This window comes from Octodon degus, unplaced genomic scaffold (assembly GCF_000260255.1).
Source record: "Octodon degus isolate 3935 unplaced genomic scaffold, OctDeg1.0 scaffold00009, whole genome shotgun sequence".
In the NCBI taxonomy this organism is placed as follows: domain Eukaryota; kingdom Metazoa; phylum Chordata; class Mammalia; order Rodentia; family Octodontidae; genus Octodon; species Octodon degus.
In genome coordinates this window covers 28,873,186-28,887,096 of record NW_004524585.1, presented here as the reverse complement: position 1 = coordinate 28,887,096, position 13,911 = coordinate 28,873,186, and the positions used below count along the sequence as shown (strand labels likewise).

At 40.9% G+C, this 13,911-nt stretch overlaps 1 protein-coding gene across 1 annotated transcript in view; it reads right to left on the bottom strand.

Moving 5' to 3' along the window:
* Pcsk1 (proprotein convertase subtilisin/kexin type 1) overlaps positions 1–13,478 on the bottom strand; it is a 47,218-nt gene extending 33,740 nt beyond the window's left edge. The window contains exons 1-5 of the mRNA XM_004625427.1: positions 13,111–13,478; positions 9,653–9,757; positions 6,204–6,314; positions 3,719–3,865; positions 2,398–2,474 (exon numbers count right to left, since the gene is read on the bottom strand). Coding sequence (XP_004625484.1) covers positions 2,398–2,474; positions 3,719–3,865; positions 6,204–6,314; positions 9,653–9,757; positions 13,111–13,290 — 620 coding nt within the window. The 5' untranslated portion in view covers positions 13,291–13,478. The remainder of the gene's footprint in view (positions 1–2,397; positions 2,475–3,718; positions 3,866–6,203; positions 6,315–9,652; positions 9,758–13,110) is intronic.
* Positions 13,479–13,911: the final 433 nt, after the last annotated feature.

Genomic DNA, 13,911 nt, shown 5'->3' with positions numbered 1-13,911 from the left:
GAGGAATGTATGCAATGTGTTAATTATTGAAACTGTCCTACCAATTTGATGTAAAAGTGTCTCATTGCTATTTGTTTATCAATAAACTTATGGAAAAAAATTTAAAAAAACTGTGAGCCAAAATAAACTTCTTTTTTAAGGTTTAAATCTATGTTCATTAGGGCCTGTAGTTCTCTTTTGTTTGGATCTTTCTCTGGTTTGTATCAGGGTGATACTTGCTTCCAGAATAGTTAGGAAGAGTTGCTCTCTGATCAATTTCAATTTCAAAGAGTTTGAGGAGTATTGACATTAATCATTCTCTAACTTTCTTGTAAAATTCGGCTGTGAATCCATCAGGACCTGGGATATTCTATTTATCTCAGGTATTTGTTGTAGTAATGAAAAGCTATGTTCTCCTTCTCATGACCAGATAATCTCCAGAGTATTGTTTTACCAAGTTCTCATCTGCTATGTGGTCACTGCCCAAGTTATTGCTCATGGTGGATCCTGGGGCAAGATCCAGGCTCTGTCTAGGAAGAGGTTGCAAGGCCAAATAAAGACGCTGACACCCCGGCCCCCTCTGCTGCCCCTCACAGCTATAAGAGATTTCCCTCTTAGTTTTAATAAGTAGTGGACCAAAAGTTGTTATTTTCACACCATTCTAAGAAAGGTGTTTCTGTCTTACTGCCCCACTTCCTCAAGAAGTTCCTTTCAGAAATGTAAGGAGCAAGTGCTGTGTCCCTCCACTTAGAGGAGAAAGACCAACCAACCAACCAACCAAAGTAAAGACAGAGAGAATCAAGTGTGTACCCAGTATCACTCTCTACTGGGAATTGGCAAAGCCATGACTATCAACCAGGCTGACATTGCAGGGCTGTGCTCCAAACAAGTAGATATTCTGGCTGCCCATACACTATCTTGACCCAGAAAAGTGGCTCTGAATTTATCTCTGTTGTTACCCAACCTACTCCCACTCTGCTCCATGAGTGCCTCACCAGTAATTCCTACTGTACTGTTACTGAGTTTTCTAACCTCTGAGGACTTGTGTGGTGAGCCTCTTTACTCAAACTCATGAAGATATACATGGAAGTGAAAGAAGTGATTTTTTTAATCTTCTCTAGTACTCCTCTTCTCACTTAAGGAAAAAAATATATATGTGTAGAAGTTGAGGTCAGGTCTGTGTCTCCCTTCCTGGGTTGTGTTGGTTTTCTGGAGAAGGACTGCCCAAAGGGGGAATAACATTGAATCAATATTACCACACCAGTCCCAGGGGAGGAGATACACAGAGAGAGCTGCGAATGACCCAGTTGGCTAACAGTCCAAGAGACAGCCATTCAGAAAGAAAAGGGAAGCACTCTATGCTTTAGGCAACATCTACCAGCAGCTTTTTAGTTTCTTCACTCTCTGCATTTATAGAAAAAAGCCCTCATTTTGACTTTGTTTTTCAGGTACCAAGAAATGAACTCAGGACCCCTGTGCTTGTCAGACAGGCATTTATTCTACTGAGCTATCTCCCCAGCCCCTGCAGTTTTGACTTTGGATTTAACTAGTTTGACGCAATCTCTTGAGTGGAAGAAACGAACAGGAAATTGGAACGTCTCCTGGAAGTTTATGATAGATGTCAGTTTGAACAAAGAAGAGTTCCCACATGAAGTTGGACACTGCAGCTATGCTGGAGTATGAAGTTGCCTTGGAGCTAAGAGCAAAGGTTGGGAGTCTAGCTTCTCAGACTCTCTTTGGCCTCTTTCCTTAAACAGCTTGGCTCTTGCCTCTGCTGCCCCCATGAGTGCAACAGGAAGATGTTAATTTAAGGGTTAGATGTTGCCCCCTTTCTCTTCCCTTGTTGTCACCCCTAGCAAATGAGGTTATGTTGGACTTGGAAGCTCTGGAGGCTACATTGGACTTGGAAGCCAGGCCTCCACTGCATTGCTTTTGAGTAGTGTTTGCTCTTGTCCTTTTCTGGAAACTTGTGAATACAGTTTTGACTCCATAGAAAGCTGTGGGACTATCTATCTATCTATATATATATAATTTATTTTTCATAACTAAAATCAAGTATGTTGCTAATAATACAAGATACACAGAGGAATTGGTGAGAGGGGACTCAAAGTTTATACTTTTTAATGTCCCAAATATTCTTTCAAATGCTACAAGTAGTCAGCAATACTTGAAAGGATAATTTAATAATATAAAATGAATTTAATAGCTTAAGAAACTTAATTTTAAAGATATGAGACTATAAACCAAAGAAATATAAAAATAAAAATTTTTGCATCTGTTTTAAAGACAAAGACATTGTGGTATGGATGGTGTGCATGGCGAAGAGGTGAAATACAGGCCAAATTTATACACAATTCTCTCAAAAGAGATGAAAACATTTTGAAGTACTTCATGCCTTCATAGTTCACATTTACTCACTTGTTTTCATTCGTGGGATCGTATCGTGGAAACGGATCATGATCATTGTCGTTGAAATCATAGCTGGCCTCGGGGTCCTAGGGAAACAACAAGAACAGCACCGTAGCATCATGAAAAAGCAGCATCCTAAGCATTTTCTGTCACTGCCTCTTCCATCCTGGTAGACAGGTCAAAAGCTTGCACTTCTGAGTTTTCAGTCCTGTCACTTGGTCTGAACACTTACTATACCCCAAAAGCAGGTAGTGAAGATGCACCTGGGAAAGCACCACAAAGCAGCCACAGTTTACTGGGCTCAATTGCCTTAATGAGATTAAGTGAGGCTTTGAGAAGTTGAGTGACTTAGCTAAAACTGTGGAGCTAATGACTAACGGCCTCTGACCTTAACTCTTTTGCAACTCTATGTGCAAAGAAGCCGCTATGGGTTGGAGCTCCTCGGGTATGCTAGAAAATGTGATTGAATTAAAGAGTATGCCCTTGAAATTACAGCCAAGCTTCCAGATCCCACTCCATTTGCTGAACAAATTACTACACTCCTAACATCTCCCACATAGTAGTTCTGTCATCACTAATGGAACCTCTAATAATTTTCCTTATTCTGATTTCTAGCCTGTAGTAGTCTTTCTTAGTCTTTCTTTCCCTTCAAGTTTTCTCTACTTTTCAGCTCTGAGTTATGGCCAGGGAATGCTGAGTGTGTAAAAAGTGAGAGAAAGATAAAAGAAAATCTGTATGAAATGCTCACTACCCTGATATAAAGATCTAAGATAAATTGTGGCGTTTATCTTACATTATGAGTTTCATAGACAATTAAGCACAGCTTTCAATCACTTGGGTTACCATTTCTAGTAAACGTTTCCTTTTCCAGTTGGCGTTTTTCCTCTGTGTGGTATTCAATTTGCATAGAAGGAATCATGTTCACATAATTTCACAATGTCAGGGACACTGATTCACGAGAGATGTAAGAAGACTGTCAAAATGACCTCAGATATCAGGCTTCATTTGATTGTTTATTGCCCCAAACACTGAGTGGTTCACAACCCAAATGGTTTTTAATAATTTAATTCATGTGGGTAACCCCTCCCCTACTTTTTTCCAACACTCAATGCATTTTAAAATCCTTAACCTCACTCAGTGTTACCAATGCCAGGCCACATGTACAAAACAAGTTCATATGGGCTGACTGGAGGGCAAGAAAAAAAATAAAGTATTGGCCTACTATGCCAAGGCTGGGCATTGAAGCAGAATCCCTCTTAAAGGGAGGAAAGTTCTGCATATCTACATAGACAGCTCCTTAAGTCACAATCCCAAGACAGCCCAGACTCACATAATTGGCGTAAATGTCTGTGTGGTTCCACTCCAAACCATCATCCAGTACGGTGAGAACAACTCCTTTGCCTGTAATGCCCTTTTGCCAAACAGGTATCACATGAAGATCCAACTTAGGCAAAACTGCAGTCATCCTGGTATCTTGCTGATAAAGAAAGACAAACAAATATTGGTAAAATCATGATTTACTTGCTACATAATGAGGATTCAATCTCAAACATATAGCCCCCTGCCTTTGTCTCATTGGGTCACTGTAGTACTTAAAAGCAGGCAATTAGGTAAAAAGAAAACAAAGTTGAAGATAGGGCAAAATGAATCATAGAGTCCTGCTCTTCTCCCAATTGTCCCCATGGAAAATCACTTGAAAGGATGAATCATTCTAGATCTGTTCTCTTTGAACTACATGGATTAAAAGAAGTTTGTCTCCAAGTTTCTTTCATTCATGATGACAGGCCCAAGCTTTTCATCTATGGAAGCTATACTTGATGCTCTATGTTTTTATCTTCCCCAAAGCCCACAGTCTCCATTGCTGCGTGAAATACTCATTACATCTTCTGATGCACAGTCACTTATAGTCATTTTATAACTTTTCTCCTAGGAGAATAATCAGAACCTGGAATGCTGAGGTGATTGCGGTCTTACCCAGAACTTTGATTCTTCAGGTTTCTGTTTTATTATGCAGTATATTCCACAGAATACAGATGAAAAGTTATGTAGAGTAAGGAAGGTGTGCATAGTTTTCATGCTTTCTGGATACGACACACACTCTGAAAAACCACAACGTACCTGTTCAGATATCCTGGAAGCTTTCTGAAGCCTGCCCTTCTGTGATTTTATGGTGATTCATTGCGTAGCCATAATGGCCGAGGTGTGGAAACACAGAAAGACCTGTCAGTTCGTCTTCGTCCTGGAGGAATTGCAGTCTAACTGTGTATTGCCTTGTATGGAGTGATTCAGGGAGTGTCTGGGAGAGGAGACTGGGGATTTTCCTTTCTGGATAGTTTCTCTGATATAGTTTAAGAGTGGGGGACTGTACAGGAAAAGAGCTGGGCAGCAAGGAAAAACAAATGTAGACACATTTACAAGCATATGGGAGTGATAGTAGAGTACAAGGTACCTAGTGAAGGGGTGAAAGAGAAATTTAAAAGTAACAACAATCAAAACTACCAGTGAATGTACTGTTCCCTGTTGGTATTACTCATCAAAAGGTGGGCAGTGGGCAAGAGTCTACCTAGCCAGTGCGAAGCTGAACTGTAGGAGGTTAAATCCACACATGAATTGTTGGCCAAAGGAGAAGAACAGGTGTTAATTACAGATCAGCTTTAAAGTGTGGATGTTGACACATTCCTATGGGTTTGAACCAACCACAGTGGGTACAAGCATGACTGTCCCATCCAATGATGATTAGATGAGCTAGTTCATAATGAACACTTAGGATAGTGTTTGACACAGAATATATTCAACAAGTGTTAGCTGATAAATGCTGTTGGCTGCAATATGCAAGCAATTATTGCTTAGTTTAGGAAAAGGACAATAAAAATGGATCTTCTTGGATGGGAACAAATCTCTTTGCTCATCGATTATGCAAGGAAACTGTCTAAGCCTTTGCTTATGGTTGTATGATAATTTATCTTCTATTAAATTTTTATTATTTTCTATTAAATTTCTCAAAAACAAATCCTTTTAATGGCATGTGTTACTATTTGAGTCTTAACATTGAAACAGAAACAGGCCAAGAGCAATACTTGCAATTTCTTGAGTAAGCGCCCACATACCAGCAAAGATTTGGTAAATATCTTAAAGATAGCATAGTTCTCAAGTCTAGACATTTGGAAATAGACCTTCTTTGTGAATTTTCCTTTAGCTTTTGTTTGGAGATTATTACCTGTAACACATAGGATTGTCACCTAGGGCTGCATATACCTAATTATGTTTACTATACTCTGAATGATTTAGAAAGTTCTCAAGAATAATTTTTTTAAAAGTGATTTTTTTTTTACCAAGATTGCTGATTTTGGAATTTCTAAACTAGTAACATTCTTTGCACTTATCTCAGACAAGCCTAAGAAGTAAAAGGACACATGACAACAAGTACAACAAACAAACAAATAAGACCTCCTTTCATAAAAGGTAAAGATCTATTTCAGAATCTTTCCCCATCCAAAACAAATGAAAAATCCAAATCAAGAAAGTTCCACCAGTCCTAATCTCTAAGATTACTGTACTCTGCAGAATGAGGAGATAGATTGGTAAAGGAAGAGGGCAGAGAGAGAAATTGAGATAGAGAGAGAAGGACAGGAAGAGGGAGATGAAAAGGGAGGGGAAGAGGAAGAGGGGGAGAGAGAGAGTGAGGGAGAGAGAGAGAGAGAGAGAGAGAGAGAGAGAGAGAGAGAGAGAGAGAGAGAAGACAGCGAGCTGTGCAAACAACATAATGATAGAAGGAAATTTTCCCAGGTCCTATATGGTCCTTTCCAGATACTTACCAAGTACCACTGCTGATTCCACATGGGATCATTGAAGAGATTTAGTGCTGAGTCTCGTAGAACTGAGCGTTTGCTTCTCTTTTTTTCATACTGTTGTTCAGCCCATATTACCTACAAAGATTTCCAACACAAGAAAATCAAAAGCCAGCTAGAACTCTCAATGTCATCATTTCCTTCTTTCTAATGCGAGCACCTTTGCCATCAGAACCAAGGAAGCTCCACAGTGTTTTTGTTTGACCACAGATCAAACTGGCAGCTGAGTGAGGAGAAGGGATTGCCCACTAGAGATGAGCATTTTCTCTATTACAGTAAATGCATCATTAGGGGCGGAGAAGTGGTTAGTGAAGTGATGATTCCCTCAAATTATTTACACTGTGGTTTCAGTGAGGTAAAAAAGTTGAGCCTGCCTCCATTAGAAAATTGGCTGTCATATTCATTTTCATGTGGGAGCCCTAGTGTCCCATAGCTGGAAATTTGTGTGCTTTCATGAAACATGTCAATAAGCTAGGAAACTGGGGAGACTGCTGATACAGTGTTTTTACAGCTTAGTTTCTCTTTCTTTATATGAAAAAAGATAAAAATTTCAAATGTTACACTAGCCAGCAATGGTGCCATGTCTTTGCAAATGCAAAATCATGACGCTTGTGTGATTTAACCTTCTTCTTAAGAATATTTAATATGAGGAACATATCCGAGGTGATGAAGGAGCATTACTGACTGGGCACACGTCATCAATTCTGTCTCATGTATTATGCAAAGAGACCTGACACCATGAAAATTACCTGGCCTACATTTATTTATGCAGTCCTATTAGACTGAAGGCCCTGCGAGAGTGAAGGGCTCCTTTGTGGTTATAACCATTAGGAAACAATGCTATGCTCTTATTTTGTTGGGCAACCTAACTATTTCCTACCCTAAATACAGTTTTATGTTGTTGTATTCTTGATAAAGATGTAGAGCAAGGACAGGGGACACCACTGATGTGAGAATCCCTGGGAGTCATATCCAAAATTAAAAACTGAAAAATAACGTGCAATGAAAGGATCAAAACTATCCACAGGGACTGTCTTGAATTTTCAATTAGAAAATATAAAGCAAGCCTATTATAAACACAGGGAGGAACTTGAGAACTAGCATTAGTCACTATAATGTATTTTTAAAGTGCTTTTACTTCTAAGATTAATTGTTTTGGCTTAAAATACCTCAAGGCTAGGAATACGCTGCCTATCATGTAAGCTGGTCTTTGGAAATAAGCTGCCAGGAACAGGTCTTTGTGGAGAGGGTCACTTAGAATTGGGGATTTCATTAGCAAGCTCATGTGGATAGGCTATGGCTCCATTTCACAGGGCTGATTGGAAAGAATATTATCCCTCATCAAAAAAGAGCAATAAATGAAAATTGAGAGTAATTTTTAAAAAATGGAATAAAAAATAGACACTCTGACATCTGATCAGATAAACATCCAATTGTAGGAAACAGTGCATGATTAATGTCATTAATTCAGAATTGCATACTAATCTGTGGAAGAGCAGACCAAATGGAATAGAGAAAATTGATGATAGCTTCTAATTATGTATAGAATAGGCATCGTGTACTTGACTATAAATAATACTTTTCAGCTGAAAATCACATTAGCCCAACCTTCCACTGAACCTTCAATGACTCCAGGGCTTTTCCTAAAATAAAATTATTTGGGGGCTTAGTTTTCCTATGATCACATAAATCAATTTTTATGAAATAATCTTGAAAAGTAAATGCTTAGCTTTTAAAATAATGGCTTGGGGGTTCCCTCAGAATTGACTACCAAAGAGATAACCAAAGAGTGGAATCAGGCTATCAGTTCATTTTCATGAGATACCTTGTATTTTGTCCATCTTTACTCTGCAGGTGACAAGAAGGTCAGCTACGGTTCCCTTGTGCATTAATATTGGGCACTCATTTAGGCAGAGAAGAAAATATCTCTCCTGCTTTGCCGGGGGGTGCTGGAAGGAGTCTTGCTTTTCAGAGACTGTATGCATACAATAAGCTACTAGCCTTTGTCTGAGTAAAGGAAAAATCCCACCAGATTAAAAAAAATGTTTAAAACAAGTTTCATGGCCTCTGATTTGGTGTCCTATATGTAGACCTGACTGAGCCCCAGGAGTTAGGAATGTGTGCACCAGAGCCATGGGCTCCCTGTCCACACTCCTGACACAGCAAGGTTTGGGGAGGACATCCTAGGCATTTGCCATCCTTCTAATTTGTCTTTTACTTATTTTTAAGGTTCTATTAGTTTTATAACAAATAAAACAGGAAACTATTTCATAGATTTCATCAATTCCTGGGGCTTTCAGCTGTTCTATCACGTTTGGGTCACCTTTCTCCCTGCCCTCTAAGAAGTTGATAGGATGTGTTGTGTTTCTCAGTGTAGTGCTCCAGGGTATCCTAGGCAACAAAAATCGTGTACACAAGTATTACTTCAACCTGGATAAGTGTCTCACAAGATAACATAGTCTTGAGAATATATATGCGGCAATATATGTGAGTTTCAACACTCTTAATGTAGTCAACACTTTCTTTTAATATATTTGCTGACCTTGAATAGACTTCAGAAATCAATGGGCATATTAAATATGTATCCAAATTGTCTCCACTGTGTTTGCCTATGTTCACTGTAGACACTTCCTGCTTTTGTCTAATCATGAATCAGTACACAAACCGGGATGAAAGAGATAAAATGATTTGAATCAAGCAATATAATACTTAGAGAAACATTACCTTAAAAGACATGAATTTAGAGCTTTCTCATAAATGCTACCATATTTCTAGAAGTGTAAATGGTAGAATGCTTTCCAGTTACATTGAAAGGTTCTCAGGAGAAAAGTTATATATTTATTTGGCATCTTATATTGATACTGAAGTGCTTGGTACATAACCAGAATGTAATAAAAGATGACTGAAGCAGGTCTGGGGTCTCATGCCTGTAAATCCCAGCACAGTGGGAGGCTGAGGCAAGAGAATTCCAAGTTCAAGCCTAGCCTGGGTAATTTAGAAACTTAGCAAGACACTGTTTCAAAATTTAAAAAATAAAATAAATGGTTTGGGGATGTAACTTAGTGTGAAGGCTGAATTCTCCAGTATACCCCCACCACACACACACAAAAAGATTATGGGTTTTATTGTCAAAATGTTTCTCAGTGCTACAACCTCCCATTAAATATTCAAAACCAAGCCACTTGTACATACATTTATACTGTATAGTTACTGTACATGGATATGGATTTAACTTTCATTGACAACTATTCAATTCCATCTTGTTATAATATACAAATATAACATATGAAAAATTAGACACATCACAAGTAAACAACAATGATTATAATTTAAAGAGCATCATATTTACAAATTTCTTTTGCTTTTTTTAGATATTGAAGAAAGCAGGCACGACCAGATAGAAGCACAATACTTACACGATCATCATCAGACAATCTTTTAGTTATGTGAGGGGCACTTCTCCGAGACCTTCGGGGGTGGTTTTTATGTTTAAATAAATAGTAATTTTCAAGTGATCCAATCTGAAAAAAAAAAACCAATTAAAATAAAAATCCATTTTCCAAAATGAGTACATATGGACTAGTATGTCAGTAGTTAAAAACCAAGTAATTAGAGACAAGAAATTAATTAAGCCCATTCCTGGCTCCTTGAAGTTAGCTTTTTCTCTTCCTGAGGAAGGCCTTGCTATAGGTTTTAGGCGACCCTCAGGATATTATCCATTTGGGTTTACAGCATTCTTGGAGACTGCTGACACTTCCGTTTTACACATTTCAACAGACTGACTGGGTTACTCTGTGTATGAATAACATATAGTTGGACATTTCTCAAGAAAAACCCACCTAACTGAATGTACGGTGCCAGAAAATATTTTTACAGATCAAGCAAATCTCTGGTACCATCAGTGACCACTACTCCAAGATAAAGTCACTGGTGATATAACCTGCAACCATTAGCTCTACAATGATAACTACTATCAACTGTTATTGATGATTGCTTCATTTTACACTAGTTCAAGGCCTTCAAGAAACAGCATGCTGGGGGAGCAGGGAGATAGCTCAGTAGAATAAGTGCTTGCCTGGCAAGTGCAAGGCCCTGAGTTCAATCCCTGGTTCTGCCAAATAAGAAAGAAAGAAAGAAAGAAAGAAAGAAAGAAAGAAAGAAAGAAAGAAAGAAAGAAAGAAAGAACACACCAAATTTAAGAGGTGCTCCATTTTAAGGTGTGTACACATACATCTCTTAGTAGCTACCCAGTAATTCTGGTACATTTAAAAATATATTTGTTATTTTTTAAGCTAGTTTCTATTTTCACAAAATGATACTAAATTTGAAGTCACCAAGGTTTCTAGATGCCCTGCATTTTTAAAATTAAAGAACCACTTATTTCAAGAGAAGCACATTCTTCTAAATTGAGGGTTCTCATCAATTAGAGAAATTTTAATAGGGATGCTTAGGCTCAGCTCCAAGACTGAACCTACGGTGATGGATCAGCTTCAAGCTCTGTCTGGATTTGGAGAAAGAGCAGAAGCCTAGATAAAGGCCACAAGTGTTCAGCTCTGCTTGTGCTGTCAACTGGTTTTGCTTCTTGTCTCTACCTTACTCTTAGTTTTATCTGGAGACCACATTATTTTAGAACAGTAACACTAAATGGGTATATTTTACCAGTACTAAATAAAAGGGGAAATAAGTAGAACCAGGAAAGCACTATCAGTATTTTACAAAAATTGTAATTTAAAAACTTTTCTTGGTAGTAGCACTCTAAGAATAACTAAAATAAAGATATCACTTGCAAATCATAAGCAAATATAAGTGGCTTCCCCCACTATTTATAAATGATTCTTGCGACGAACCATCCATCACAAAGTTCCTGTCAAGAACAGTGATTTACTGTCTTTCATACTTTTTCAATTTATATTTATTCTCATGGAAAGCAATTTCCACACAGAGTGGTTCAAGATAGGATGTGTGTTTGGGGTTAATGTGTGAGACAAAGAAAATGTAATTTTCACTTTCTCTTTCAGTTTCTTTCTACATGCTTTTCAGTGCTCTCTTGCCTTTAGGTAGTTGCCCAAGGGATACAGGATTAAACCCTCAGCCCTCGCCCCCATAATACATGCAAGATATCCATGGTGATCATAGCATCTACCTATACATTCCCATCTGCTATTCACTTTTATGGTGTCATTCTCCCCCCTTCCCAAGTTCCCCACCCCCAATTCTCAACATTTGTGTGGAGTTACCAGACTTAGTACTAAGCTGTTCGGATCTCCTTGTTTTCCCACAAACTGTAGGCTGTGCCTGGAATGCACCCTCCAATCTCGGCCTGTTTTCCTGGCAACCTCTGACTCTACTTACTAAACCCCTTGCCAATGTTACTCTTTCAAGCACAGTCTCATTCCTCCCAAATTCCCTTCCACTTTCTTTCCTTTGGTGAAGAAATACAGGATTGAGACTTCAAGCACAACTTCTATTGCACAAGTTGCATTCATTTGCAATGGTTTGTATCTAAACTCAGTCTCCTTTAAACGTTGAACTTCTTGCCAGTGTGATTTTTTCTCCTTTGATTCCTCTCCCCTAACACAGAGCCGGCACCAAGCAAAGGGCTGGGCAAACAAAGCAAGAAGTCAGCCAGCTACCAGGCCCTGGAAAGCCGATTTGTGTATTGACTTTCCTGGCTGGCATTTCAAAGACAGTTTGGCTCACAAAGTTGAAGAATGAAGCCTCTAGCGAGAGAAGGCGTATTCCCCAGCGGATTCGATCCATGGAATCGCCAACGCCCACGCGGATTACTCATCCATGACTTCAGCTGCGTCTCAATCACCACCTCCAGAAAAAAACGCGCCAAAATGTTTTACAACTCCCTCCACCCCCGCTGCGAAGCTGACCAACTTTCAAGGCTAGGGATGAGGAATTTGAATCAAGGTACAGGAAAGATCTATATTAGAACACCTTCAGCCCAGGGGTCTTGGAATGGCTGAGCCCAGCCGTCTCCCTCTCCATCCCTTGGGGGGGGGGTGCTCTCTCCAGCGAGCTATTAATCCACCCCAACCTGGACACGCAGCACTTTCCCTCGTACGACGCTGCAACCCCAAGGGAAACGATTACTCACTTAAATGAGCCCCACAAAAGAAATATAATATACCCTTCCCCACAAGTAACAGCCCCTGGAAGGGGCTCTGGCCAATCAAAGTTATGAAGCTTGGACTTTACAAGTGCCCAGTGAAAGCTCGAGACTACCCAGAAAAGCAAAGAGATCCTGCCGCCTCTTTCACCCACCTTGTCTCCCGCCAGCTTCTCTGGCCACTCGGGGCCCCCCAACCTCCGATGCGCACGTCCTGGAGGCTGGCGCTGTTCTAGCACTCCGGGCGCGCCCCCAAACGCTTCGGGCGAACATCGCCAAGCCTGATCGGCCAGGACTTGGATTTGATGCTGCCATATTGAAGGGACCGAAAGGGCCGGCTCCTGACGCAGCCCGCCTGAGTCCCGGGAGACCGAGCGCACTACCACCCCCTGGGGCGCTCGGCTGGTGAGAGCTCCGGTGCATCTCAAGTTCCCTGAACAAGCGGGGAAGAATTTTTCTTCCAAACTGCGCGGGAACAGATTTCAATACTACAGTGGACTACAGGAAGCAGGAGCTCTACTCAGCTGCAGCGGCATCCTTCTGCCTGACTGCGCCCAACCCAAACAGTAAATAATTCAAGCCTCCACCACCACCCCCCTCCTCAAGCGCTCCCGGACGAGAGCTGGAGCAGCTCCTCGCTTTTTGCCACAGTGGGCGCAGCGGAGTGCAACATGGGGCATCCCCTTGGGAGACCGCGCTTCAGTCCCACTGTATCCGTTGAGCCCCAGAAAGTTTCTTGAAAGTAGAAACTCTTACCTGACCCAAGAGGTCGTAGCCCAGCTCCTCCGCGATGGCCGAGGCTGCTTCCGGGCCCCCGGGGACCTCGGCCGCCCATTCATTGACAAACTGCCTCTTGGCTTTTACACTGTTCAGTGCACACCAAGCGCAAAAGAGAGCAAAAGCAGCGCACTGCAGACTCCAGGCTCTCCGCTCCATGGCTCTGACACACTCACACACGAGTGGGAAGGAGCGAAGGAAAAGAAGCAATATAGGAGGGAAGCCAGCAGCCTCGACCTTCCGCCTCCTCGGGCTCTGAATCACCCCTGGCCCCCGGTTGCTCTGGAAGAGCTGGGAGGCGCGCGAGCAGAGGCCGGGCGGGCGGCGACGAGTGTTCTGTGAAGCGCTTCGGTCTCCCGGCTGAGTGGAGCCCCAGCCCTTCCCAACCAGAATGGAAATGAGTGTTTACACGTCAAATCGACGAAAGCCATCTCTTGACGTCAGATCTACCTGGACTAAGATCTGGATGGTATTCCCGGCGGGGTGGAGAAGAGACTAAAATAAGCAGCGAAAGGATTAAGAAAAGGAAGAAACAGTTTGCTAGGATCAGTTCCTTCTGCTCCCTGTCTGTAGCTGGGAGAAACAATCTCACTTCTCAGAGAGAAGTGCCCCATTTGAATATAACCACCAAGAGCCAAAAGCACTCTTTCTCCCTTCCATCCATTTTCTTGGTATTTATTTGTTTTAGTATCCCTTGTGTTTGTGTGTGCTGGGGGGGGGGTGGAAAGCGGGGGTAGAATTCTCATGATATCTTTTTGATGTCAGAACCTTCTAGGAAAA